The sequence below is a fragment of the Euprymna scolopes genome, chromosome 1, assembly GCF_053919585.1.
Source record: "Euprymna scolopes isolate OS-2025 chromosome 1, ASM5391958v1, whole genome shotgun sequence".
Lineage (NCBI taxonomy): Eukaryota > Metazoa > Mollusca > Cephalopoda > Sepiida > Sepiolidae > Euprymna > Euprymna scolopes.
The window spans coordinates 193,652,902-193,680,235 of NC_136482.1; the positions used below are offsets into that span (position 1 = coordinate 193,652,902).

Sequence of the window (27,334 nt, forward strand, 5' to 3'; positions counted from 1 at the left end):
CCCGTGGGGAGGCATTGTAAATAGATATAATAATTATTTTCTAAAATATTTCCTCTGATAAAACGACCTCATTCTTTGAAACTCCCCGAATTAAGGAAATATTTCTTTTTGAGTATCCTTTAAAACAACAAATTCTTGTAAATTAATATAATTTACAGTCTTTAATTATGTTCTTTTATAACAAGCTCAATTTCCTATTTTGGTTATATTGAGGTTTTTTATTTGGTTGGAGTTACTATAAATATTTATATTAAAGTTTATAAAAACTTTTGACTTGTAAACTTAATTTTTATATTATGATTATGACGCTCTCACTTTTTTTAAAACTATGCTTAATAACGTAGCACTTATTTGGGGTTCTCTCCCACTCCATCTGTTAAACCCAGGATTATAAGTGATGTATAATAATGCATTATGAGGTATGGATTATAAATAGTGATGACACGATTCTAATATTTTTCCCGATTCCGAGACAATTACCGATTCCGTATCAAATTCCCGATTCTGATACAATTTCCGGTTTGATATTTATAAATCTCCAAATATTTAACTATAAAGTTTCTATTTTTTCTGATGACTGTAAAAACATATTTTAAACGTGCAGATATTTCCTGAGAGCGTCAACTATAGATATTAGTCATTTAAAATGAATATTTATTATTTTATCATAATTCACAGTAATGGAAGATTTTGTTAAAAAAAAAATAAAATAAAAAAGGATAATTAACGGAATCGTTTTTGGCATCGAGAAATTTTTTCGATCCCGATACCGATTCCGATACCGCCAAAAGTCCCGATTTTTTCCGCTTCCAGCTTCCGATTCTAATTAATCGTCCCAACACGAATTATAAGGTATGAATAAGGTATGAATTATAAGGTATGAATTATAAGGTATGGATTATAAGGTATGAATTATAAGGTGTGAATTATAAGGTATGGATTATAAGGTATGAATTATAAGGTGTGAATTATAAGGTATGAATTATAAGGTATGTATTATAAGGTATGAATTATAAGGTATGAATTATAAGGTGTGAATTATAAGGTATGTATTATAAGGTATGAATTATAAGGTATGAATTATAGGGTAGGAATTATAAGGTATGGCTTATAAGGTATGAATTATAAGGTATGAATTATAAGGTGTGAATTATAAGGTATGAATTATAAAGTATGAATTATAAGGTAGGAATTATAAGGTATGAATTATAAAGTATGAATTATAAGGTATGAATTATAAGGTGTGAATTATAAAGTATGAATTATAAGGTGTGAATTATAAGGTATGAATTATAAGGTGTGAATTATAAGGTATGCATTATAAGGTATGGATTATAAGATGTGAAACAACGGTAAGTGGAGTAATTTCATATCAATAAGAACCTATATGTATTTACATGATTATGACCAACGCCGTCATACGTCGGTAGATATCAAAGAAGAAATGGTTGATTTATTACACGTATTTAACGAGCTTTAATGCAATGATTGTAACGAATATTTTGAACATTCATATTAGCTCGAAATCAAAATATAGCCAAGATGCAACGAGGCGAGGTAATAAGAATCAATATTGTTTTCCGAGTTCGATATCTTATTGAACGTCGGAAGGAAATGTAAGATGTCTGCAATAATAAAAAGTGGACATAATTATCCACTGGAAAGATCAATACATATTGATTAATATTCAAATCAATAGTACCAGTGCTGTTACTGGTCATAATAATGATGAGGTTTACCGGATTGAACTATATTCTGTCTTCAGTAGATAACTCGATTTCTGAACGACACAGTTTTGTGAAACTTGGGGCTCAACCTGCTTTCCCCCATTGGTTGAAGAAAACATCGATCTGGGTAAGTTACATGAGGAGGGCCGTGTTTGAATGGGAAAGTTTGAGTGACGCCTTCAGCTTCAGAGGTGACCTCATACGGAAATCGTGAAATTACGTGACTTTTGGCGAGAGACTTTTGTTTCGATGTAACTATTTGAAGCTGACAATCTCTCTTTGTTTCTGTCTGTTTATCTATCTGTCTGTCTGTCTGTCTGTCTGTCTGTCTCTCTCTCTCTCTCTCAACACACACACACACACACACACACACACACACACACACACACACACATATATATATACTGGAAGTAAACATAGCAAACCTAAGTAGCAGTTCTCTTTATATATATATATATATATATATATATATATATATATATATATATATATATCTTTCTCCTTCTCTCTCTTTCTCTCTTTCTCTCTCTCTCTCTCTCTCTCTCTCTCTCTATATATATATATATATATATATATAGTTCGAGGGAAAAAAGCTTTTCTAAAGATCTCTACAGTGAAGAGGTGTGATTTTACTTGCTGCCGGGTTTGTCGACGGTGTTTACATTGAAATGGTACAAGTGCTTTGAGTTTGTCGAGGCACATTCATTTAAAATACTTGTAAAAGAGACACAGGGATGCAACATTTGAGCAATAGGACAAAGGTTGGAGTTTGGTTGATAGTGCGAGACCTATTAGGTTGGAGACTCTATTTTGGACCATGTTTAAGAGGGAGGGACTATATGGCAGATGCAGCAATCTAAATATGGCAACAATAGATGGGGGGATGGTGGCCTTGTAGAAGTACCGGATATGCTTAAGTGTGAGTAATTTTCTAGCACTGCAGAGAAAGAGAGAGAGAGAGAGAGAGAGAGAGAGAGAGAGAGAGAGAGAGAGAGAGAGAGGAGGAGAGTATCTTATTTTCAGCAGCATTGGCAATGTCCTCAATATATTTGTGCAAGTTCATGTTTTCTGTGAATGGTCGGCCGACGAGTTTAAACGAAGAGCTTCCAGGTAGTGTATTACCAGCCATTATTTTGGAAAGTTGAATAACCAATGCTATCGTCTGGAACTGCTGTCTGAGTGTAACTATTAATACCAGTTCACATAAGCCATACACGCCAATAATGTTGACTTTCATGGCTTATGTGAGCTGCGATGTGGTTTGAATGTAGAAGTAATTATATTATCTTACATTCTGGAAATGCTAATAGTTATTGTTTTGCTTGTTAAGACAATTATTCTCATTTCGGGTGTTATTTGCACAACGTTTGGAATCCATTAATTACAAATTTACATCGAGAAAATAAGAACAAAAATAACAAGCCCAGCCCAAGGGAGATAATCTCCAATAACCCTCCCTTTTTTTAGAATTGCCTCCCTTGCACTGTGTTTTTTTAAAACAAAGAACGGAAACACACGTAGGATGTCTATCCACAGTTTCGTAAAACACTTTTCACTAATATTGACAATTAGCATAAGGATTCAGTTAAAATTGAATCACAAGAAAGTCTTAAAAATACCCAAGTGATCCCTGAAAATTAACCTTTTTTTACAATTTATGAACACACCCTTCAACCCACGGTCCGATTCATTACAATACAGAGATAACCCCTTTTCTTTAGTCGAAAATACATTGATTTTACACCCGACGAAGGTCATAGGTTTCAACGACCGAAACGTTGTGCCAATAACACCCAAGACGAGAATAATTGTTCCAAGAACCAAAACGATACAAATATTCATATCTCATCTCAAATTTTCAGAATTGCATTCTAATATTTATTTTCTCACTATGTAGTCTTAGCGAGTGTAAAAATCCTACTTTAGCCGCGGTTTGCTTGATCTGTGTTAGTTAATAGACTTTCTTGTGTGTATTACCGTTGCCCAATTGGCAGTGAACTTGCATCACATGCAAGAGATTGAAGTTTCGAATCTGGAGTTAGGGTGCATTAAACTGATGAGCTTAAATGAGGGCGAAACTTGAGTATTGGACTTCTGGTTTGTTGGCTTTCGTAGCTTATGTGAGCTGCGACATGGTTTGACTAGAAATAATTATATAATCTTTCACATTATGAAAATGCTAATATATATATGTATGTATGTATGTATGTATGTATGTATTTATGTATGTGTGTGTATGTGTGTGTGTGTGTGTGTGTGTGTGTGTGTGTGATTTGATATATGAATACTACCAGTGACATCCGCTTGGTGATCGGAATCACTTTCGAATAACTATAGACCTGACAAGTATTTCCATCTCGTCGGTCATTTATCTCTCCGTCCAAATATGTAAGCTTTTTCTCCTCATCTAACAGTAATCACCAACGAAACACACAACGAAAGCGAAAACACGTGGCTGCACTTCTTAGCGTGACAAAACAAAGAAACGGCGAACGTCCTGACTTCAGATAAGTAGCAGCTTATCAGCAAAAGTACCTCGAATTAATCCTGTCTAGAAGCGATGACGTCTTAACAAAAACGAAAGATTTTGTTCAGTACATTTTTTCGTGCGTCCATGCAGCTGTGTTGTAGAATCCGTCCGTTAGCTTGTCAATGTCGGTCTGTTACAGTTTGGAAATAGCACTTCTATCGCGCTAAAAGCACTGATTAAATGTGTAACATTTTTATGAACAGTCATTAAACGATTCCGATGGTAACGGGGATTTGTCATGAACGAATTTATTTTGCGTTTCAACAAAAAAAAAAAAAAAAAATCATTAACAATTTGTAAAAAGAAGAAAAAATATAAAAATATATTGTTGTTTGTTATTCAAAAACTATTTATTGATGAAACATACCTTACGATGAGTGTTTTCTTTGCTTGTAATTTATTTTTTTAAAGTTTCAAAAATTGTCCAATAATTATTCAAAAATATTATTTTCGTTTTTTTTTCCAATTAATTTTTCATTGAATTGTATTAGTACTGACAGAAATAACATATTTTTCATTAAAAGAATTAACTAGCGTTTGCATAAAAAAAATGAAACTTTTGTTCGACACTTTCCGGCGTTTACCGTAAATCGCTTGAAGAATTCCGACGGGAGCACGGTTCTTATACTGCATCAGTATCAATATCATGAGAAATTTATATTGCAACTCACAAAGCTAAATAAGGGTCATTATGAATACATGCTGAAGAATAAAGTAAAACGAGGTAAAACATTCTTATGTGTTTGATATGAATAAAATTATTATATAATAAATGCCTTTGTAGATTCCAAACATTTTGAAATATTAGTTAACCCATGCATAAACTAAGATTGGAATAGCTTTACCCTTAAATCTAAAATAGCTAAACAAATAATGTTGGAATTTTTTTTTACCAATAATTGTGCATCCCTCTGTATATATTTATTATATTTTTATACTGATTCTCATATTTGATTTTCCGTATTTCATATCTTTTATTGAACTTAGGTTCGTACGAAACTCCCTTTAATTTGAATAAAAGCGCAACGCTAGTTCCCTGATAATAACGTCACTGGCCCCAGCGCGAAAATCGGCCTCTTTTGGATTCCCACAGCGAGGAGATTGGACGTGGACTCATTGTCCGGTGCAGATGCGGAATTTCTCGAGCTTCTTCTTCAAAGACGTATAACCTGACAAAAGAATACCAGGACGCAACGAGGCGAACTTCTGCAAACTTTATTTACGCAGCTCCGGTATGTGCGTATTTTGAAGGAGAGTAATTTCCAAATACTTTAAATTGAGAAAAAAAGGCGCATGTGCTGTCTGCCATCAACTTTGTGAGTATGTTCCTTAAGATTTGTTGTATTTGATAGTGATTAGGAAGTACTCCTATTTGATTTTTCAACACTGTATTCGTTCGTTGATACGACATTTTCAATACAAGAACCAGGAAGTATTCCTGTTTGAATTTGTTAATAATATATTCGCTCGTCGATACGGCATTTTCAATATAAGAACTAGCGATTTTTTTTTGTATTATATTTTGTTACCTAGCGTTCTTTGTTTTTGCATTTTAATGCCTGCAAAGGAAAAAAATTTGCAGCTTTTGTAAATAAAATCGCTTCTTCGTTTTAAAACAAGACTTTTCTATTTTATTCTTTACTCCCCCTTTTTATTTCACCCTTTTATTTTTTCTGCAAGCTAGTAGTTTCGCGTCGAATTTATCTGAAAGAGGATAAATTTCCGACAATATGCGATGTTAATTCTTCTATGGATTTTTTCTGACATAATTATTTCTCTGTAAGTAAAATATCCGGTTTTCTAATGAGTATACGAAAGAAAAATTCAATATTGACATATTAATAATGATTGTTTCTACATAAAGGAACAGGTCTGTAAAATGCATCGAAGTTTATGATAAATGGCAAGATTAATGAAACCTTAGAACTTTGAATGTGGCTATATATATATATATATATATATATATATATATATATATATATGATTTTCAGAATGTGAGAGATTGTATAATAAATTCCACAGCCAAACAACGCCGCAGCTCACAAGAGCAATGACAGCCAACGAACCGGAAGTCCAAGACTCGAGTTTCGCCCTCATTTGGGCTCATCAGTTAGACACATCCGCACTCAGGATTCGAGAACTCGAGTCTTGGACTTCCGGTTCGTTGGCTGTCATGGCTCTTGTGAGCTGCGGCGTTGTTTGGCTGTGGAATTTATTATATATATATATATATATATATATATATATATACATATATATATATATATATATATATGAAAAACTAGCTAACTACTTTTTTGTCAATCTGATGTCGTCCTATTAACCTATTCTGTCATCTGTTGTCATCCTTTCGAACATCATTTAATAGCCACAAACGGCGCCACAAGAAACGAGACAGCCCCTTCCGGCATTCTCGTTGTCTGCAGGCAAAGGGCTAACAAATATTTTCCTAGGCTTTATTTTTGAATTTGATGAAATTGTTTTTGTAGTTTCTTCTTGTTGTTAGCTGATTGTAACTCAGACGCCGACATCAAAATGGCGTCTTGGATGAGTCACAGCGAAAAAAAAAAAATAGACTTATAAAAGCAAAACCGGTTTACGAGTAAATCATTGGCTTCATTTCTAATCTTCATCTATGCAATCTCTCTTTCTAAAACAATATATATATATATATATATATATATATATATATATGTATATATATATATATATATATATATATATATATATATATATATATATATACTGTCTGTGCAGAATCAAGACTTCAAGACAAGGGGTTGATGGCAACGAAAAGTGTATTTCATTTTATGTTACAATTGTTTCATTGTCCAGGTCGATAATTTCAAGCATTATATCGTTTGAAATTATTGATTACGGAAAAGCCCAACAAATCAACTGGTATGAAAACCTATGATTTTAGGTCTTACAAAACATTTTGGCAGTAATATTCTATATGGACAACACCATCTAAATAAAAATTGCACAATATACAAGATAGAGCAAATAATTTATTAATAAAGAATTTCATCGGACCTATATAATAATTTATATACCAGACTCATTATATAAACAGAAAAAAATCAGGAAAATATGCCTACTTCGGAATGTTACCTTGGACCGTGGATTACTCAAACTACATACCTTATTGCTACGAAAGACCTACACTTTGGATTTTACCATGCATTTTGGATGTAAAATTCTATATCCTTTTCATTAACTTCCCTTACTCTATAATATTTAAATGCTTAAAAATCTTTTAATTGTGATTTTCCATGTGTTACTGGCTTTAGCAAATACGGTGTAAACTATTATAATTATTTGCTAACATTATCTCCTCTGAAGAGATTGTAGACATCGAAATTCTATACGATAAGGAGTTATAATATTTCAAATGTATTCTTTGTCTTACATAGAATAATAAAAATCTTATGATTTGAAATTTAACCATTTCACGTCATAAATTTTGAATTTGTTGAATTGCTATATATATATATATATATATATATATATATATATATATATATATATATATATATATATATATATATATATACTAGCAAAAGTACCCGTCATTGACTGGGTTCAGAAACAGGCTACAAAATATGGACTCTGATTTATGAAAGTATGATAGAGTTATGAAAAGGAAGGGTTGTAAAGAGATAGCTTTGAATTTGGGGGTATCAAAGCCAAAGCAAAATATGAAAGTAAAAATAAAATAGATAAAACCCATAATTTATTATACCATACCTGTTCACACTGAAACACTATCACAATATTTTGTGGATCTATATTAAAAAACCTTGTTAAACTTTGTGACATATTTCCATCCTATACGGTCAGGCGCGAACGAACACCCCACAATTTTATTATACCATATTTCTTCAAACTGAAACATAATTATCAAAGTATACTTACGCAGATAGATATAAAAAGTCTTTATTAAAGTTTGTTCCTATTTCCATTCTATGGAGGCCAGGCGCGAACGCAGACCGCACAATTTTATTATACCATCCCTATTTAAGTTAAAACATACTTATCAAAGTATTATTATGTACATCTATATCAAACACCCATGTAAACGTTTTTTTTTTAATTTTTTATTTCCATACTTCGTGGGCCAGGCGCGAACGTAGACCCCACAATTTTTATGAACCACCGTTCTACCAGATCAAACATACCCATTCCTGATCCTCGATACATCTATCATTATATGTAATCAGGTTTTTTAAAATAGTCAACCATATAGGAGCCTATTCGTGACCACACACACACACACACACACACACACACACACACACACACACACACACACACACACACAGACGTTCAGCTTTATTTTATATATATATATATATATATATATATATATATATATATATATATATATATAAAATAAAAAATTCGTAGAGTTGAGAATTGTCCTCAAACACACATTTTCTCTCTCTTATATATATATATATATATATATATATATATATATATATATATATATATATATATATATAAAAGTGAGAATGTGTGTGTGTGTGTGTGCGAGGAAAATTCTCAAGTCTACCAATTTTTTATCTATAGACTTGAAATTTGGTATATAGGGTATTCAGACATGTGAAATACTTTTAAATCGGTTTTCATTCGAGGAAAAAACCTACTAAGAGGCCAAAATTTAAAAATTGGTACGTGGCTGTCATCGGATCTTTATCTGTATTTCAACTATTTCACAAATGCGCATACGTGAATCGATCACATGAGTGATTCATTATGTAAAGAATTAGTAGGTTTGAAAACACTTTTTAAAATACGTGTAAAGCTAGCCTGATATAATAATAATAATACGCCATTTAACTATTAAAACGAATGTGTAATTTAACTATTAATACTAATAGTCTTTTAACTGATAATACTAATATGAATTATTTGATTATGAGCAGAAACAATTTTTAATGTTAACAAAAATCACTTTAATTAATGACATCCGTTCTGTCTCGGGAGACAATGGATACCCCTTGTAAGAGTGCTTGCGCATGTAATCGTGTAACAAGGCGAAAAATTATTTATTACAAGAAGTTGAAGTATATAACAATTAAACGACCCGGATGTAAGCGTGACAGAAAAGAACGCACACGCTATCGTATTAATATATAGATGACGTATTAGTTTTAATAGTTAAATGATTATAAGAATTAATAATTAAATGACGTATTAATCATAATAGTTAAATGACAACTATTCATTGTAAACTTATTTCAAAAATCAATTTTCTTATATTATTTTTCTTCTTTCTTATCAAATCTTTATTAGCGTTCAGATTCATTGCTCTTTCTGCTTCTTGTAAAATCTGTTTTTGCCTATCGCTCGAAACAATTTCTCACACCATATGATATTCTCTATCCCTATGAATTTTCATGGCAAATGTTCGACTGAGCTCCAATCTATGGTCCTTCCATCGCCAATCATTCACAAAAAACACTCATCCAGCCCAAATCACTACCAATAAATTCACCCACTCTCTTTCTAAGTTTAAACGTAGATTCCACCAACAAATCTTCTTTCCTAGAACTGCCAGCCTGTGGAACTCTGTTCCAGTGGTCTGCTTTTCCACTGACTACAACATTGTCGTCTTCAAGTCCAACGTTAATCATTTCTATGACTATAATACACGTATTAATCCTTATCCTTGAGTGGCCTTCGGACGTTGATATGTGGTAACTTCTTTGTAAAAAAAAAAAACAAAAAACAAAAAAAAACTACTATTAGAGGATGTATGGAGTACTGCTGTCATAGTAGTGATGGCGAATTTCTGTCACATTTGAGGGTTTTCGATAAAGTTCAGACACTTTTTTCCCCAACAGACGTGATGTTGCTAGTCTCAGTCATTTTTATAAATTCTATTATAGCGTCTATTCTTCAGAATTGTCTGATCTATCATCGAGTTCCTTTGTTCCAGATCGTTTGACTTGCTGGTCAAGGTGTCCTCATTAATTTTCAGTTTTGATATCTCATTGTGATACAGTTTCCTATTCCAATAGTTTATTTCCCAAGAACTGTTTTCCTCCTATTTACAACTTGAGTTCAATAGGTATCTACTGTCTTTGCGATCAACATCTTTCGTTCTTGTTAGCTCTTTGTATCAGGTGACTTCACGCAGTGTCTGGAGCGATTTCCATAGGGAAAAAATGAAAATGGTTTCTATTCAAAAAGAGACGATGATTTCATGAAAATAGAACAGATACTTCCCCACCCCTTCTTCCAAAAGGTGTAGGTAATTCCTGGTAGGATGGTATTATGATCAACAAAAAAATTCCTGCTAAAAGGAGGGCTTATTGTTCGTACCAAAATCGTTTTCAATCGTTTTAAAATGATTTCTATTGACATTGAAGTGAATTTTATACCTAATCAAACGATATTTCTTCGTATAATAATAATTCGTTTCATTTCTATGTAGGTTATCTCCCTTGCCTTTTCGCACACCATATCTCGCTATTATCCGAAGAGAGTTTAATAGGACTTTTAAATTGATCCCAATAAATACAGTTTCCGGAGGAAAAATGAGTCATTTTAATTCACATTATCGCTACTACTACTACTACTACTACCGCCACCGCCATCATCATCATTATTTTTTTAATTAAAATAAATTTTTTATCGAAAGCAAATAAACAAAAAACAAAACAAAAAGCACATTCATAATGATAAAAACTGTAAAAATAAAAAAAACAAAATTTATAATAAATTCAAATCTGACTTTTAGTTGACGAAACTTTTTTTTTTCGTACGACAATTTAAGCAAATTAAAAAAATATATTTTAAATTGAGGATGAATGTTTATTTATCGCAGATGAATTTAGTGATGGTTCAGCGTATTAATGAATGCTATTCTTTTTTTTTTTAATGGAGAGAAGGGATTTAAGGAGGTTATTTCTTTGCTGACGAGTTCATTATATTTAGTTTTGAAGGCAAAGAAAAACGAAGTAAAGTGCAGGAAAATTGAAAAAAAAAATGTTTGTTGTTATGGAAGCCAAGTCGTTTACAACGCAATCAGCCATTGACTCGCGTTGTTCAGCATTCCCAGTGCCTTTGTACTGCATCTTTATTCAACCTTTTTTTTTTTACCCCCACCCCCTTAATATATAAAATCATGATTGAAGTCTTAAAAATTGATCAGGTTCTCTGGGACGCACTGTATATGTGAATTGTATTAACGTGTTTTAAAAATCAATTTTTAAAGACTTCAAGATTTATAGCTGAAATTGAATCTGCTTATAAAAAGTTTAACACTATTGCCAGGAAGTTTAGTTCTCACCCACTGCAGGAACTTAGACATCAGGGTCGGAAAGTGGGGTTGAAAGGACAATGCTCCCGAAGAGAAGGACTCTGACCTGCAAAAAATACCTGGACAGCCCCGTCGGTATTCCTCGGTGACACGGATATATATATATATATATATATATATATATATATATATATATATATATATATATATATATATATATATATATACAGGGTGTCCGTAAAGTTACTATACAGTCTTATTGTTTTATTGTATTATATTTGTATTAATAGTTAATATTTATTTTTTACAGGTTTATTTTTATAAACATAAAGGTGTTATTACTTTTTATTTCTTTTGTTACAAATAAATATTTTAATACAATATCTTACTGTACTGTTAATATATTACAGGGTGTCTGTATAGTAACTTGTAAGACTGTATAGTAACTTTACGGACACCCTGTATATATATATATATATATATATATATATATATATATATATATATATATATATATATATATATATGTATAAAGTTTAGTGGTTATATTTAAATTCTGAAAAAATAACATAAAGACATATATATTCGAATTAAGAATTTATTGTTTGACAAAAGGAATATATAGAAGGGGCTATTCCTTAATCCATGGATTTTCAATAAAGGTTCATATAATTATCATTCACCACTCAAAAAACTATTTTCAATATTTGTGCTGAAAAGCAAAATAAGTGTCTATTCACAGCTGAACATTTTGCTAACTGCATTTCATTTCCTCTGATCATAGGAGCCTTTATTAAAAATCCATGGATTAAGGAAATCAACATAACCCCTTCTATATATTCCTTTTGTCAAACAATAAATTCTTAAATCGAATATATGTGTCTATATGTTGTTTTTTCAGAATTTAAATATAACCACTAAACTTATATATTGCTCTATGCTTAAATATTGAGCTTCTCCTTTTTGGCTAGGATCGCCCTGAAAATATTACTTCAAGGAATATCTATCAGGATCTTTCATTTGATTTCTAATCAGTGTCTTATCTCGATTATATATATATATATATATATATATATATATATATATATATATATATATATATATATATATATATATATATATATATATAATGCTTCCTATCCCGGGTTGAGCATATTTGGAAGTGATATACAAATTGCCATTAGACGCTCTTTGTGTAAACAAATCGAGCGGAGGCATTTAGAATTAACATTGTTAATTCATTGCACACACAGCAGTCGTATAGCGCAATGGTGAGAAGTCTGGACTGTCATTTGAGCGGTCGGGTTTCGATCCTGGCTTGAGGCAATTACCTGTCTAACCGCACTGATGAGCTGTGATACAACGAAACAGTATTGTATGTGAGGACTAAACTGCTCCCTATCTCGGATTAAGCCTAATGAGGAGTAATATACAAATTGCCACTAGCGTGTAAACAATTCAAGCGGAGCCATATAGACGATATCAAAACATTGTAAATTCATTATCCACATAGCAGCAGCCGTATGGCGCAATCGTGAGAAGCCTTGATTGGCGGTCGGGTTTCGATCGTAGCCTGTCTTACCGCACTGATGAGCTGTGATACAGCGAAATAGTACTGTATGTGGATAATTATTTACTATAATAATTATTAAATATCTACAGACACTAGTGTTTCATCCTTTCGGGAATCATCAGTGCAGGGTTTCACGATTAACCGTTAACCGCAAGAAATGCTGTTGAAGTTAAACATTTATTTATTTTCTAAATGCTTTGAAACGTCTGTCATTATATGAAAATGATGATGATGATAATGTGTGTGTGTATGTGTAATTTGCATTAGGATTCATCCATGTATGGCGTATTGTTGCCACATCTGGGCTGGTGCATCTACCACTAGTCTCTCCCTTTTGGATAAGGTAAAAAAAAAAGAGTCTCCAATCTAATGGGTGCCACTTTGTCAACTAAGCTCCAGCCCCTGTCCCATCGCTGCAATGTTGCATCCCTGTGCCTGTTTTACAAGTATTTTAATGAAATGTCCTCTGATTAATTCGTTGCACCTATGCCTCTCCTCCTCGACTTACATATCCCTGATAAACACGCTTAGAAAAAAAGATCACATCTCTTCATTGTTGAGGCTCCTAAATGCCAGAAAGCTTTCTACTATAATAGCCTTTTCCCTCGAACAACTAGACTTTGGATTTCCCTTCCCGCTATTTGCTTTCCTGACTGTAGTGATATGCAAAAGTTTAAATGTAACGTAAACTTCTTAGAACTGACCGCCTGTGGAACTCTCTTTCGCTTCCCTGTTCCCACCTGACTACAACTTGAATGTCTTCAAGTCCAACATAAACAAATTCCTGATGAACCGTCCCCTTAAGTAAGACATTTTATCAAATCTCCAATACTAACGATTACTACGATAATATCCCATTGATTACTGTTCACGCAATAACTCTTATCCCCGAGTGGCTTCCGGGCCTTGAAGTGGCGACTTCCATGTAAAAAAAACAAACAAAAAAAAAAAAAAACAACCCAAAACCGGCATATTGTTAATTTTTCTTTGGCGTGGTCCCAATTAGTAGCACCTTACGTTCAAGTGGCGATATGCATTGTTTAGAGTGAAGTTGAACAAACAAACAAACAAACAAACAAACAAACAAACAAACAAACAAACAACAACAACAACAACAACAACAACAACAACAACAACAAAACAACAACAAAAAATAGAGATGTAAAAAGTAAGCTAAGCACGCACAAATTTAAATACGGTCATTTATTAATTCAACACTGTAACAATATTGACAGGCTTAAAAAGCAAACAAACAGAAAGGATTGATATACCACCGAGACAAAAATGGTGTGTGGGGGGGTAAAAATAGATTAAGAAGAGAGAAAAAAATGCATGTAGTAAATCTGCTGAGTATTTTTGATAAAGAAGGATGGATCACCTAATATTAAAACTCGTAAAAGTGGCAAGATGTTAAAACGACAGTGTATTATCGATGAATGGGAGTTGAATTCTATTGATAAGAGGGGCGGATTTTTTGCCACCGTGTTCTTAATATAACACATTCAAACAAAGACAGTCAAATCATGACAGTCAGACCGAGAGTCAAAAGAGAGAGAGAGAGAGAGAGAGAGAGAGAGAGAGAGAGAGAGAGAGAGAGAGAGAGAGAGAGAGGCTGAACTGAACTGGATTGAGAGATTCAATTATTGCTCCCAACTGGATTGCACGTTGTTGAAAGTCTGACCCTCGCACTGTTGGTGATTGAACTTGAAAATTGCTCAGGCTACTCTGCTTTCTCTCCACTGAACTGTATGTTGTTGTAATCTGACTCTCAAAATTTGATTGAAAGTTGATGACTACACTGTACGTTACGTCGCTGAAAAACTGATCCTCAGACTTGGGGTTAATGACTAAACTTGAAAATCCTCCAGACTAACCAAAGGGAGACGTTCCGACACGAATATTAAGGGCCTAAGTTGAGACTTGTAACGAATCAATGTATGACTTTTTTCTACGAATAATTATAGTTACGTTATCCCCCCCCCCAAAAAAAACAGTCGTCTTTTGGCTTAAATGACCTTTGCTCCCCAGTGATACAGCCTTTGGCGACTAATACCGGACGAATTGCCATTTCCATCTTTTAAAACGTGGTGAAAAAGGTAGTTCGCCGGACAATACCTTTCAACGCCCAGGGCCTTCGCCAGAGTGACCGCCGTGCACTAAAGGATAACCCAGGACCCAGAATGGCCGAATTCGGTGTTTGGAAGTCACTAGCTGGACATCGTTGAAGGAGTGAGAAGGGTACAAACACATTCACAAAAAGAGTGCATCGCCTCTATACAAAGCAGAACTAAGAAGAAGCATACGATTGGCGAATGGAAACATTAAACTGTGAGTGGGAATAACAAAGAATATGATTGATTAGCTAGTTAGACTAGACACCATGTGTATATATAAAACAAGCGGTATCACGAATTTCTTGCATTTTAATCTGATGATTCTCTACGTTGGTGAACGCGGACGCTATGTTTTTTTTTTTTTTTTTTTTTTTTTTACACAGTGATCACCACTTATCAAGGCCCGGGAGTCACTCAGGGATAAGGGTTATTGCAAGTACATCACGTTAGTGTGGAGACTTGATGAAGTGTTTACTTAAGGGGGTGGTTCATTAGGAATTTGTTAACATTGGACTGTAGGTTAGTTGCTATTAATATACATTCATAATTCATCTCTACGAGCGCGCAGAAATAACTGGTGTAGAAACCGGACGCATATTACCTCTCTCAGTGTGATGGACACGTAGATTTTGTCAGGTAATCCATTTAGGAGAAGAAAAATTCTGATATTAAAACAGGAGGAGGGAGGCCTCCTCAGTCATGATCGACAACCTTCCTAGAGCTGGTGACTCAGACAAATTCCTCGGTTTGCAAACCTAAATTGTTTAAGGAGTAGATAGACCCTGCCTATCACCGGCTTTCACACTCTTTCTTTGTCTATTAGACTGGCGCGGAGGTAGAATACCAGGGACTAAACAGAGCCACCCTGTGATGGCCTTGTTTCCTGACTAGGATATTGAACACCGTTCCTCTATTCCCAATTTCTTTCTTTCTAATATTTCCTAGGCATGGTCCAAAATAGTAGCCCTTACGTCAAGTGATGCTATGACTTGTTAGGGGAGAACATGAGTAAAAACAAAAGCATCCGCCTTCACAAAACAAAACAAACAAACAAACAAACAAACTTTATATATATTGCATTAGTTTTTCCCTACTCCTGATGATTGGGAAGTGACGTAAGCATGTTCATCTAATTTCAAATTCCACGAAATACAAAGAGTCACCTTTTTTTCTTCTTTTTTTTTTTTTTTAACTTACCTTTGATTTCACTGCCCGCAGAAGACATTACCTTTTGCGGATGATTGTCACACAGTTTTCAAGGACAAAAGACTAGGTCGAACCATTCAAGATGTCCAACCTCCTCAGTGTAAACTACGCATTTACATAGGGTCGGAGGGGTTAGGTAACACCTATGTAGGCGTACGCATCTTTTCACTTTCTTAACGGCAACTAATTTACTCCGATATGTGGACGCAAATACAGAAAAAATATCTTTAAAAGAATATTCAGTTTGCTCCCACTGTAAGAACTGTGAGACCAGGGTCGGAAAGTGGGATTGAGATGTCAGTGTCCCCGAGGAGGAGGTACTCTGATCTGCAAAAAATGCTTGAGCAGCTCCGTCGACATTCCCCGGTAAAGGTGCTTGAGGCGATTAGCAATAAACTAACCTCTTCTCAAGAAGAGAAAGTAAAGGCAGGGAGGGTGGACCCCCTAGAACTGCACAGAACTATAATCACACTGCAATTAACATGCAACAAGTCATTACAGAAACGGTCTAATCTCTATTGATTTTGGGGGCCGAGGATAAAAATTCCTAAAATAAGAAAAACAAAACAAATGAATCAGACTTAAAAGAATAAAAAATTGCATTAGATATAAGTCCATTCATCTCTAAATAAATTATCAAACGTCTCCCCCCCTCTCTCTCTCTCTCTCTCTCTCTCTCTCTCTATATATATATATATATATATATATATATATATATATATATATATATATAAGCCTGACGAATTCTCACGAGAATGAAACGCGGAATATTCTGTGTAGTTTAATTGCCATCTATATTTTTATAACTTATTCCCTAGCTCTTGCTATATATGGAGCACTGTTGAAGTAAATACTGAAAATTTACGTCTAAAATTATATTTTCGTATATTAAGTATCTGATTGAAGTAAATGAAGTAGTCATATATATATATATATATATATATATATATATATATATATATATATATATATATATTAACAAAAGTACCCGTCGTTGCCTGGGTTCAAAAACAGCCTACAGAAAATGGACTCTGGTTTATGAAAGTATCATAGGTTATGAAAAGGAAGGGTTGTAAAGAGATAGTTTCAAATTTGGGGGTATCAAAACCAAAGCAAAATATGATGAAAGTAAGAATAAAATAGATAAACTTAATTTATTATACCATACCTGTTCACCCTGAAACACTTATCACAATATTCTGTGAATCTATATTAAAAACCTTTTGAACTTTGTGACATATTTTGATTCCATAATTTTATTATACCATATTTCTTCAAACTGAAACATAATTATCAAAGTATACTTACGCAGATAGATATGGAAAGTCTTTATTAAAGTTTTTGCCTTTTTCCATTCTATGGAGGCCATGCGCGAACGCAGACCGCACAATTTTATTATACCATCCCTATTTAAGTTAAAACATACTTATCAAAGTATTCTTATGTACATCTATATCTAAAACACTTGTAAACGTTTTTTTATATTTTTTATTTCCATACTTTGTGGACCAGGCGCAAACACAGACCCCACAATTTTAATGAACCACTGTTCTGCCAGATCAAACATACCCATTCCTGTGTCTAGATACATCTTCTATCATTATATGTGATCAGTTTTCTATAATAGTCAACCATATAGGAACCTATTCGTGACCAGACACACACAGACGTTCAGCTTTATATTATAGATATCATGAAATATGTATATGTAATTTCCTAAACATAGAAATACATTTATGGAGTTGATCAATAGATTTTAGTATTACTGGTACTTTAAAGTCAATTTAATCATTTATCATGTCATCATTAATGCGAATCATGGAAAAATAAGTTTTAACTAAAAACAAATAAAAAAAAACAAACAAATAAAAAACAATAAATAGAATCCTTTTTGGCATCGAAAAATACATAAAAGATTTTCCGATTCCGATACTCCAAAAAAAGTTCCGCTCTTTTCGATTCCCTATTCCGATTAATCGTCCCAACACTAATACATATAATTTTGTTATTTTTTTTCTAGTTTGGAGTGGTGCATCCTGCCGGATGCCAGACATTCACTCGCTATTTCACATCTTCCAATATTTTTTCGGATTGTAACCGTCCCGTTAAGTGCAATTGATTGCATCTCTCTTGCATTTGGTTCACCAGGTATATTTGCTAGGTTGTTTTAGAAGCTCGTTTTCATAAGTCCAGTTGCTCCTATAATTACTGGGATGAGACCCCATCCCACACTTAGAAAAAAAAAACGATAAGAAAATTAACAAAAAGAAAAATGGCGGCCACATATAAAGCGATTAGATCACATAACAGAAAAAAAAGAAACAAAAAACAAAATTAAAAAAAACAAAAAACAAAACAAAAACCAACAAAAACAAACAAACAAACAAACAAACAAACAAGCAAACAAACAAAAACAAACAAAAAAAACCCCACAAACAGACGAAAATAGCACCCAGGAAAAAAAATGCGCACATTCACACGCACATCTAAATAGCAAAAGAATGCCACACACAGAAAGGACAAGAAATACGTGTAAGCATAGAAATAAATGAACACATTGGAGCGAATACACAAGCATATAGAAACACAATTACGATCCGTGTTTGACTGACAATAAAGTAAGCTCTATTAAAAAGTTTTCTCATTCAATGAAAATCGAAATTGGTTCGGAATAGCCGGATGCTATTGAAAGTGAACACGAGGTATTTAATAAACAGGAATAAGCGCAGGGAAACTTACAGATAGGCAGGCAGTATACCCTCCCTCTCCCCCTCCCTCTCTATCTATCCTCTTTCATTCTCTCTCTCTTTCTCTCTCCATATATATATATATATATATATATATATATATATATATATATATATATATATATATATGCGTTTTATTTTTTATTACAGTATCTTTCTGTTAAGTTACATTATTGTTTCAGCTACCCGGCCGTTTTTTTTTGGCCGTCTCTAGCTTAAACGGCCGGGTAGCTGAAACAATAATGTAACTTAACAGAAAGATACGGTAATAAAAAATAAAACGCATGTTTGCTCTACAACAGTATTGAGCACTTTCGTTTCTATTAATTACCATTTCCACTATATATATATATATATATATATATATATATATATATATATACATATACTTAAATATATAAAAATAATACTAATAAAAAAGAAGGGGTGATACGTAGTAGAACGGATTCAACCAAACACTATATAAAAAAACAGAAGTTTGTAAATAGGCACATTAACTTATGGAGAAAGGGACGGATGACACAGGTAAAAAATACTTTGTTAAATGACATGAATTGACTAGCCTAAATTTATCTGGAGAAAAAAAACTAGATCCAATATCAAAACTATTTTTATTCATATTTTTTATGGGAGGTGGTGTTTGATCAACACTGCTGGGGAGCCATGATTTAATATACTGTTTTGTTTTTAAATCTCCAAAACACAGTGTTTAATAGTAAACAACTGATGCTCCCTTTAATAACATTGGCATTATTGTTTTTTCATGTAAGTAAAACTATTTAGCGATACAGGAGATTAATTGATTAACTGACAAAATAATGTCCCAACGAAGGACATTTTTTGTATAGTTTTAAAGGTTTTAAAGAAACTTCGAATACTTTATATATATATATATATATATATATATATATATATATATATATATATATATATATATATATACTAGTGGGGAGATCCAACGTTGCCCGGGATTCAATTATGATCAACGAATGTTTCACACTTTCCATATTTTTATTGTCAACAAAATTGGTGAAATCGACCATTTTTCAATCGAATCGATTGATTGTCTGATCTAGTCGGAGACTCATTGTGGTGCACCAGGAGGATACGCTACATACCTCCCCACATTTACTTAATCTACAATACATTGCAGTCTACATTACACTATAGAGAACCTACTGTTGGTTTTATATATTTTTTTTAAGTTTAAAAAGCAAAAATCAAGTATCATGCCTTAATTCTGCTTTAAACATTTATTTCGAACAGGCCCTTGTTATATCAAAGCTGATTTGATATGCCTAGCCTTACCGTTTGTGCGGTGATAATGGCTTGAATTTAAGTTTGAAAGGAAAAATTCAAGTGTCATGGTGCAATTGTGTTTTCCACCAAAACATTCATTTCGAACGCGCTCGTGTCATATCAAAGAGCCTACTGTTGATTTTGTATACCGAGCCTTTCAGTTTGTGGTGATAACACTTCTCAAATGTATTTGTGATGTTAGGCTGTGTAAGGTGTTAACTTTGGTAAAAATCTTCTGTTCCTAGACACAAAACTAAACTTCCTTGTAATTTTTTCCAAAACTGAATTTATTTTTTTTAAATTGACGTACACACTAGAATATTTCAATTGAAAGTCAAATATGAACAGGTAAAATTATAGAGGAACAAAAGGCGAATCAAATGACGTATAGTCTGTTTAAACAGTTACATTAAATTTATCTTAAATTTGCAGTTTTGGAAAAAATTACAAGTGCGGACTTTCTTTTTGCCGACACTGTAATGCTCCTTATCTTGAGTTGAGCATATTGAGAAGTGATACACGAATTACCATTAGCGTATAAAGCAATGCTGTTTGTGTAAACAAATCGAGCTTAGGTATTTCGGACGATGTGAAAACATCGTTAGTTCACGACTCGCACAGCAGCCTTCGATTAGCGTAATGGTTAGGAGCCTTGACTGTCGTACAGGCGGTCAGGTTTCAATCCTGGCTTGAGATAGTTGCCTGTCTAGCCGCACTGATGAGCTGTGAAAAAGCGAAACAGTACTGTATGTGGATGACTATATATATATATATATATATATATATATATATATATATATATATGTATATTATACTTTATTATTTATATAGACAAATATTACACAATCGCTACACTGAACATGTTAATGTTTCAGCGACTATGTAATATTTGTCTATATAAATAATAAAAATTTAACTTTTAATTGAGCACTCTTAATAACCTCGTTTTAATTCACGAGTTTTCCCTCAAGAATACCTTTAACTTGATATTATTTACCGTAATAATTATTAAATACCTACAGACACTAGTGCTTCATCCTTTCGGGAGTCATCAGTGCAGTATATATATATATATATATATATATATATATATATATATATATATATATATAGCATGGAAAATATGAATCAGTAGGTACCAATTTCCCCCAAATCTTACGTCTACAAGTGTCAAATATAGTTAGTAAAGACGCACGCGTCACTTATATTAGTATAAAAATGAAAGTTCTTTAAACATGCCTAATTTCAAAGTCAGGTTTCAATCCATTATGAGTCATTGTTGAGGGGGGAGGCGGGATGTAGCCAACTGTTTGCGAATCCCTAGGGGTAGGTGGGAGATGCGCTTGTTCTCTCTGCCTCCGTCTTTCTCTTTCCATGAAGAACGTATCTGCATATGAAATTGAAATAAAAACCATACGTATTGAAAAAAATAAAAATATCACCGTTTTAAGCAACAAACATGAATGACAGGTAAGATGCGTTCGAGAAAGAAACAACCAAAAGCCTGGAGAGATAAAATCGACAATATAACAAAGTAAAAACATGAGATTATCCCTTCATATAGTATCCATATTTCGTCATCTTAAGCGATTATTAAAAGACGATCTACTGTTATTTTGTTTCTTTAAGTTACGAACGAGTACGACTGAATTGATAATATGTAATTCTTTCTGTTACAAGAAAATGTCCCCTTTTCTTGTAAGTAAGACAAACATTAGATGAGTAAAAATGAGATTAGATAGACCGAGATTCGAACCTTGTAAGCAAGGTTCAGAAACAGGGCCAGAAATGGAATGTAGAAGTTCGATTGTTCAGTTTTAACATACAATAGTTTAGATATGTTGATTGTTGAATTATTTTATGAAAACGGAATTAAATTAAGGTCAGTTAGAAGAACGAACAATAGAAAATTAAAAATATATTGAAAAATAAGTTAGGTCGAAAAATAGGTTAGGAGAATTTTTTATTGGCAGAAGTGTGTTTTGGAAATGTATGTTTAAGCCACGTGAGTTCAGCCACGTGGGTGGAGCACGTTCTTGGACATGCGTATGACGTCATGGCAGAAATGAATTCTCAATATAGGAGCTAGAGTCGAAGATGAGTTAGACAAATAGGAGACAGACGAGAGAGAGAGAGACGGGTAGACAAAGTTGGAGACAGGAGGCAGTCGAGCAGGGTCCTTTTGGAAGCAAGGGAGGAAGTTTTAATCATGTAGTCGACTTTGAATTCCTGGATGTCATCATTGCGATCGGTCGAATGTAATAAAAGAACACATCATATTTTGTTACTGCGTCTTCGTGTCGTCGATTCTACCAAATTGAAGGTAATGTGTAATAATCTTTATATGAATTTTGTCTCCCTCGTTGTTATAATGAACTTTGTGTATAACCCATCTAAGAAATATGTCCCCCTCTCCATCTAAGTAATGACTGTCCCCGCTTCTCTGTGTTTAAGAACGGATCACCACCTCTTTCCTCTCTACAATATATGTAATAAGTTCATAGACAGTAAAATGTATAAACGTCTCCTTCTCTCTTCTATGTATTCCCCTTATCAATATGAATGCCCCAACATTTCTTGCTTCAATCAATCTTATTATTAAAACAAAATAAAGAGATGAACTTATCGTATTTGTACCCCCTCAACGTACAAACCAGCTTAGCAACAAAATCACACCCCTTAACTGATAAGATCCCTAAATGCCAGAAAGCTTTCTACTCTAATAGTTTTTTCCCTCAAACAGCTAAACTTTAGGAGTTCCCTTCCTACTACCTGTTTCCCTGATTATACTGATATGCAGAAGTTTAAATGTAAGGTAAACAAACATCTTGTTAATCTTTCCCAGGCATGGTTCCAAATAGTTACTCCTTACGTTCAAATGGCAATATACCTTGTTAGGGTTAGGGTTAGGGTTAACGTGAGTAAAAAAAAAAATAGTATAAAAGAACAAACTATTTCCACTATGTGAAAAGGAAATGAGAGGGTAAAGAAAATATTGATTCTGACTGCAAATTGCGTGTCCAGTGTTCAGTTTTAATCGGATCCATAGGACATTTTTATAAGTATACAGAATAAAGACCGCGCTATCGTCGAAATTTTCCGGGCGGTTTACGGAGGTTTCCGAACGAAAGTTTCGTGATTTTTTTTCACATAAACGCTAGCCATTTCTTTTTCAGCGAAAATTATATTCTTTATTTTATTACGAGGATGATTCAATAAAAAAATAATGAAAAAACTTTAACAATATTCTTGTTTTGTTATGAAGATAATACAATGAATTGGACAATTTTTACGTAACTTTAAGAAAATTAAAATCAAATAAAAAAAGCTCATTGTAAGTTATATGAACAAATATTCATTTTTGAAATAAAAAAATAGCACATTAAAATATTTTGATTTTTTAATATGATTCTGTTATTATTTTTTAATGGATTTTTTAAAATATTTTCATGTTTTTATTTTTTAATGATTTTTTATTTTTTAATGATTTTTATTTTAAATAATATTAAACATTTTTTAATGATTTTTATTTTTTTAATGATATTTTTTATTTTTAATGATTTTAATGTTTCATAATTTTAGAACATTTTTTATGATTTAAAATCTTTTTTAATGAATTTAATTTAAAAAAAAAATGATTTCTTTATTTTTCTCATAAACCAATGATAGCAAATAAATGTTTAATTGAATGTTGTCGGATGCTGTCGGGATTTTTCGGCGTTTTACGTAAACTGCCCAAAAAATTCTAACGACAGTATGCTTCTTATTCTGCATGAGTACCGACATCTTTTATTAAGGATTTTAACTAATTTCATGCAGTGCCCAAAATGATTACTTGGTCATGTGGGAGAAAATCTTCACTAATAAAAATGCAGACGAAAATGCTTTTTTGGGAGTTGTTTAAAAGTTTCGTATTTATGCAACCGAAATATATACTAGCTGCCTTCAATAAGCTTCCAAACTTTTCCTGTATGAAAATCTAGTCCCCTTTGAAGTAATCTCATCCGGCTGCAATGCGCTTGTTGTACCGTCCCAACAAATTCTGGAAAACTCCATAGAAGTCAATGTCAGTGACCCTCGTCATCTGATCCATTGTCTCATAACAGCAGCCTCTAAGGATTTCCCTGAGCTTAGGGAATAACCAAAAGTCATAGGGAGCAAGGTCTGGACTATAGGGAGGGCGAGGAACTGTCTTGACGTCACGTTTCTCGAACTTAGAGAAAACTAAGGTTTTAAAATCAGTCTCTTCCTGGAAGCCATACGAATGAAACACGACCAACGATGCATGAAACCTATAATCTAAGTTGAATGTTTTTCAATGTCTGTCCGTCTGCATCGCTCATTTCGTTAAATTAGAAATTAAAGAAGTAAACAATTAGCTAAGATAAAATTGGTCGTTCTATCTCATGAGTTCATTCGCTCCTAATAAAACCTTGAAGAAAACTCAGCGAACGTCATCATGTGTGCTTTTTTTGTCCACGAAAAGAATCTTATTTCTATAGCAACGACTAAACGAAACGGTGAAGATAAAAAGAAACGACAATAAAAAAGAGACGCTGTATAACTCCCCCCCCCACGTATGCATAAAGGATTTTTGATTTTTGCTAATAAGAATGTTACGAAATTTGTTATGTGTTACAGACTGAATGACAATACACATGCTTAAACGCATCTTTGTTTGGATGCGACCGTCCAACCTGCACGTTTAGTAATAAAAATGCCGATGTGACAGACAAACTGACGTTGTTGAAAGTTTTGCGAGGACGCATCTAACGATTACAAAGTGTAAACTATATCCGTTACCAAATAAGGCAACCCAGGATTCTCTGCGCGCATCTTTTCCTACTCAAAGACCTAAAACTGTACACGAACGCCCTCAAACAGCCCACACAAACTATACAGCAATAAAGCCAATCTCCAGCATTTTATTCTTTCTTGAGTATTTATACATTTGCTAACTGATTGGAAAAACACAAATAAACAAAGAGAATATTTTATAAAAGAATTAATGCATAAATTTCAATTATTTACTTCTTTTTCCCACGCCAACTTAAATCTAACAAAACATACAAAAGAAAGCGAGATTCCGATTAATCGTCCCAACAACAATAAATAAATAAATAAATAAATAAGTATATATATATATATATATATATATATATATATATATATATATATATATATATATATATATCTATCACATCAGCAGAAGCCTAGAGAAAAAAACACGAGAACACGAATATTTTACTTTAAAAAAACAAACAAAATAAATAAATTAATAATAAAAAACCCTCATTCTCTGATGATGAATTACACTCCCGAAATTAATAATAAACATTTCAAGTTTAAAAGAAAAAACAAAAATGACTTTTTTAATAAAATATTAAAAGGGTTTTACAAATAGTTTATCTGCTTATTCAAATTAAAAAAAAATCTAATAATGATGCTTCTAAAAGCTTTTGCCAATTCCTATAATATTAAAACCTCCACGCACTTAAAAAGCTTAAATTAAAGAGGTATTATCTACAATACCGCATCTAACAACACTGGCAATTTTGAATTGAATGCTTTGCATATTCTTTTGCGCATTCATTTTAATTAATCCCCTAGCAATCATTTTATAAAATTTTTTTTTTTAAATCAGTACTATATATATAAGCTATTTATATATATCTATAAAAACTATTACTTTATTACTATATATATAAGCTATTTATATATGTATAAAAGTGAAATTGTGTGTGTGCGTGTGTGCGTGTGTGCGTGCGTGTACATTTCCCTACCAAACTACTCTGTCAATTTTCAGTCTACAGACTGGAGATTTAATATAAGGTGTATTGAGATTTGGGAAAATCTTTTAAATCAGTTTTCGGCCAGAAATTTAGCAGTCAAGAGGTCAAATTTCAATGATTTGACCTTTGAAAACCCTATCAAACTCGTCCGTCAATTTTGAGGCCTTAACACTTGAAATTTTAGATATAGGTTACTTGGACATGGATCAAACTTTTTAATTTGATTTGAGCCCAAAACAATAAATATTAAGGGATCAAAATTGTGATATAAGTTAAAAATTTTTTATTTCTGCGGTCTCTACCAAATTATTCAGCCACTTTCTAAGCATTTGAAATTTTACATAAAGTGTATTCAGAGCGTAAGCTTTTTTTTACATAAAGTGTATTAGGGCAAGCTTTTTAATCGGTATTATTATTATTATTATTATTATTATTATTATTATTATTATTATTATTATTATATGAAATGGCTGATCCTTTTTGTTCTATATTTAGATGCTTACTGATGCATTATGGTCAAATCTCTTGTCGGAAAAATAAATGTACCAATTTTGGAACCCCTTAAGTGTGTACGAAGTCGATCCATACCTGAAATACTTTTCGTTAGTTTGGATTTGCAGGTCTCGTTCTTTTTATAGGAAATACAAACGACCTCGTTTTCTTTATTTATGTACTATATAAAAGGCACTTAGCCGTCGAAGCAACACAACTTTTAGTATTTGAAGCGGCCTACCAACCCTATCTCTTCCCCAAAACTGATATGCAAAAAAACATAATTGCTTGTGGAAGCATGGTTTGGCAACCTTCAATTTTGAAGAGGACATTTAAAAGAAAGGAAGAAACATCTCTTAGTGTTACAACCAAACAACGTTTGTTGAAACAGCGTTTGTTGTCGAATCACATGAGTTAAGCAACAGTGAGGCTAATTAGCACTGGGATACGTGAATACAAGGAATTACCAAGTGTCATAAACTAATGTTCCATTCAGGTGTATTAATGACTGCCATCGGTTAAAACGTGATACCCGAAAAGTATTAGGACTTAAAAAAAGATGAAAAACACTCGACTAGCTA

At 32.8% G+C, this 27,334-nt stretch overlaps 1 protein-coding gene across 2 annotated transcripts in view; it reads right to left on the reverse strand.

Annotated features, from left to right (window-relative positions):
* The window catches only part of LOC145278837 (uncharacterized), a 331,556-nt gene that overhangs the window by 121,193 nt on the left and 183,029 nt on the right, over window positions 1–27,334 (reverse strand). Inside the window, exon 3 of one of the 2 annotated variants that reach the window (XM_080130692.1) lies at window positions 21,709–21,856. The exons of the other annotated variant lie outside the window; for it this stretch is intronic. Within the exon in view, the coding sequence (XP_079986818.1) occupies window positions 21,709–21,845 (137 nt within the window). The 5' untranslated portion in view covers window positions 21,846–21,856. The remainder of the gene's footprint in view (window positions 1–21,708; window positions 21,857–27,334) is intronic. 2 annotated transcript variants of the gene reach the window in all.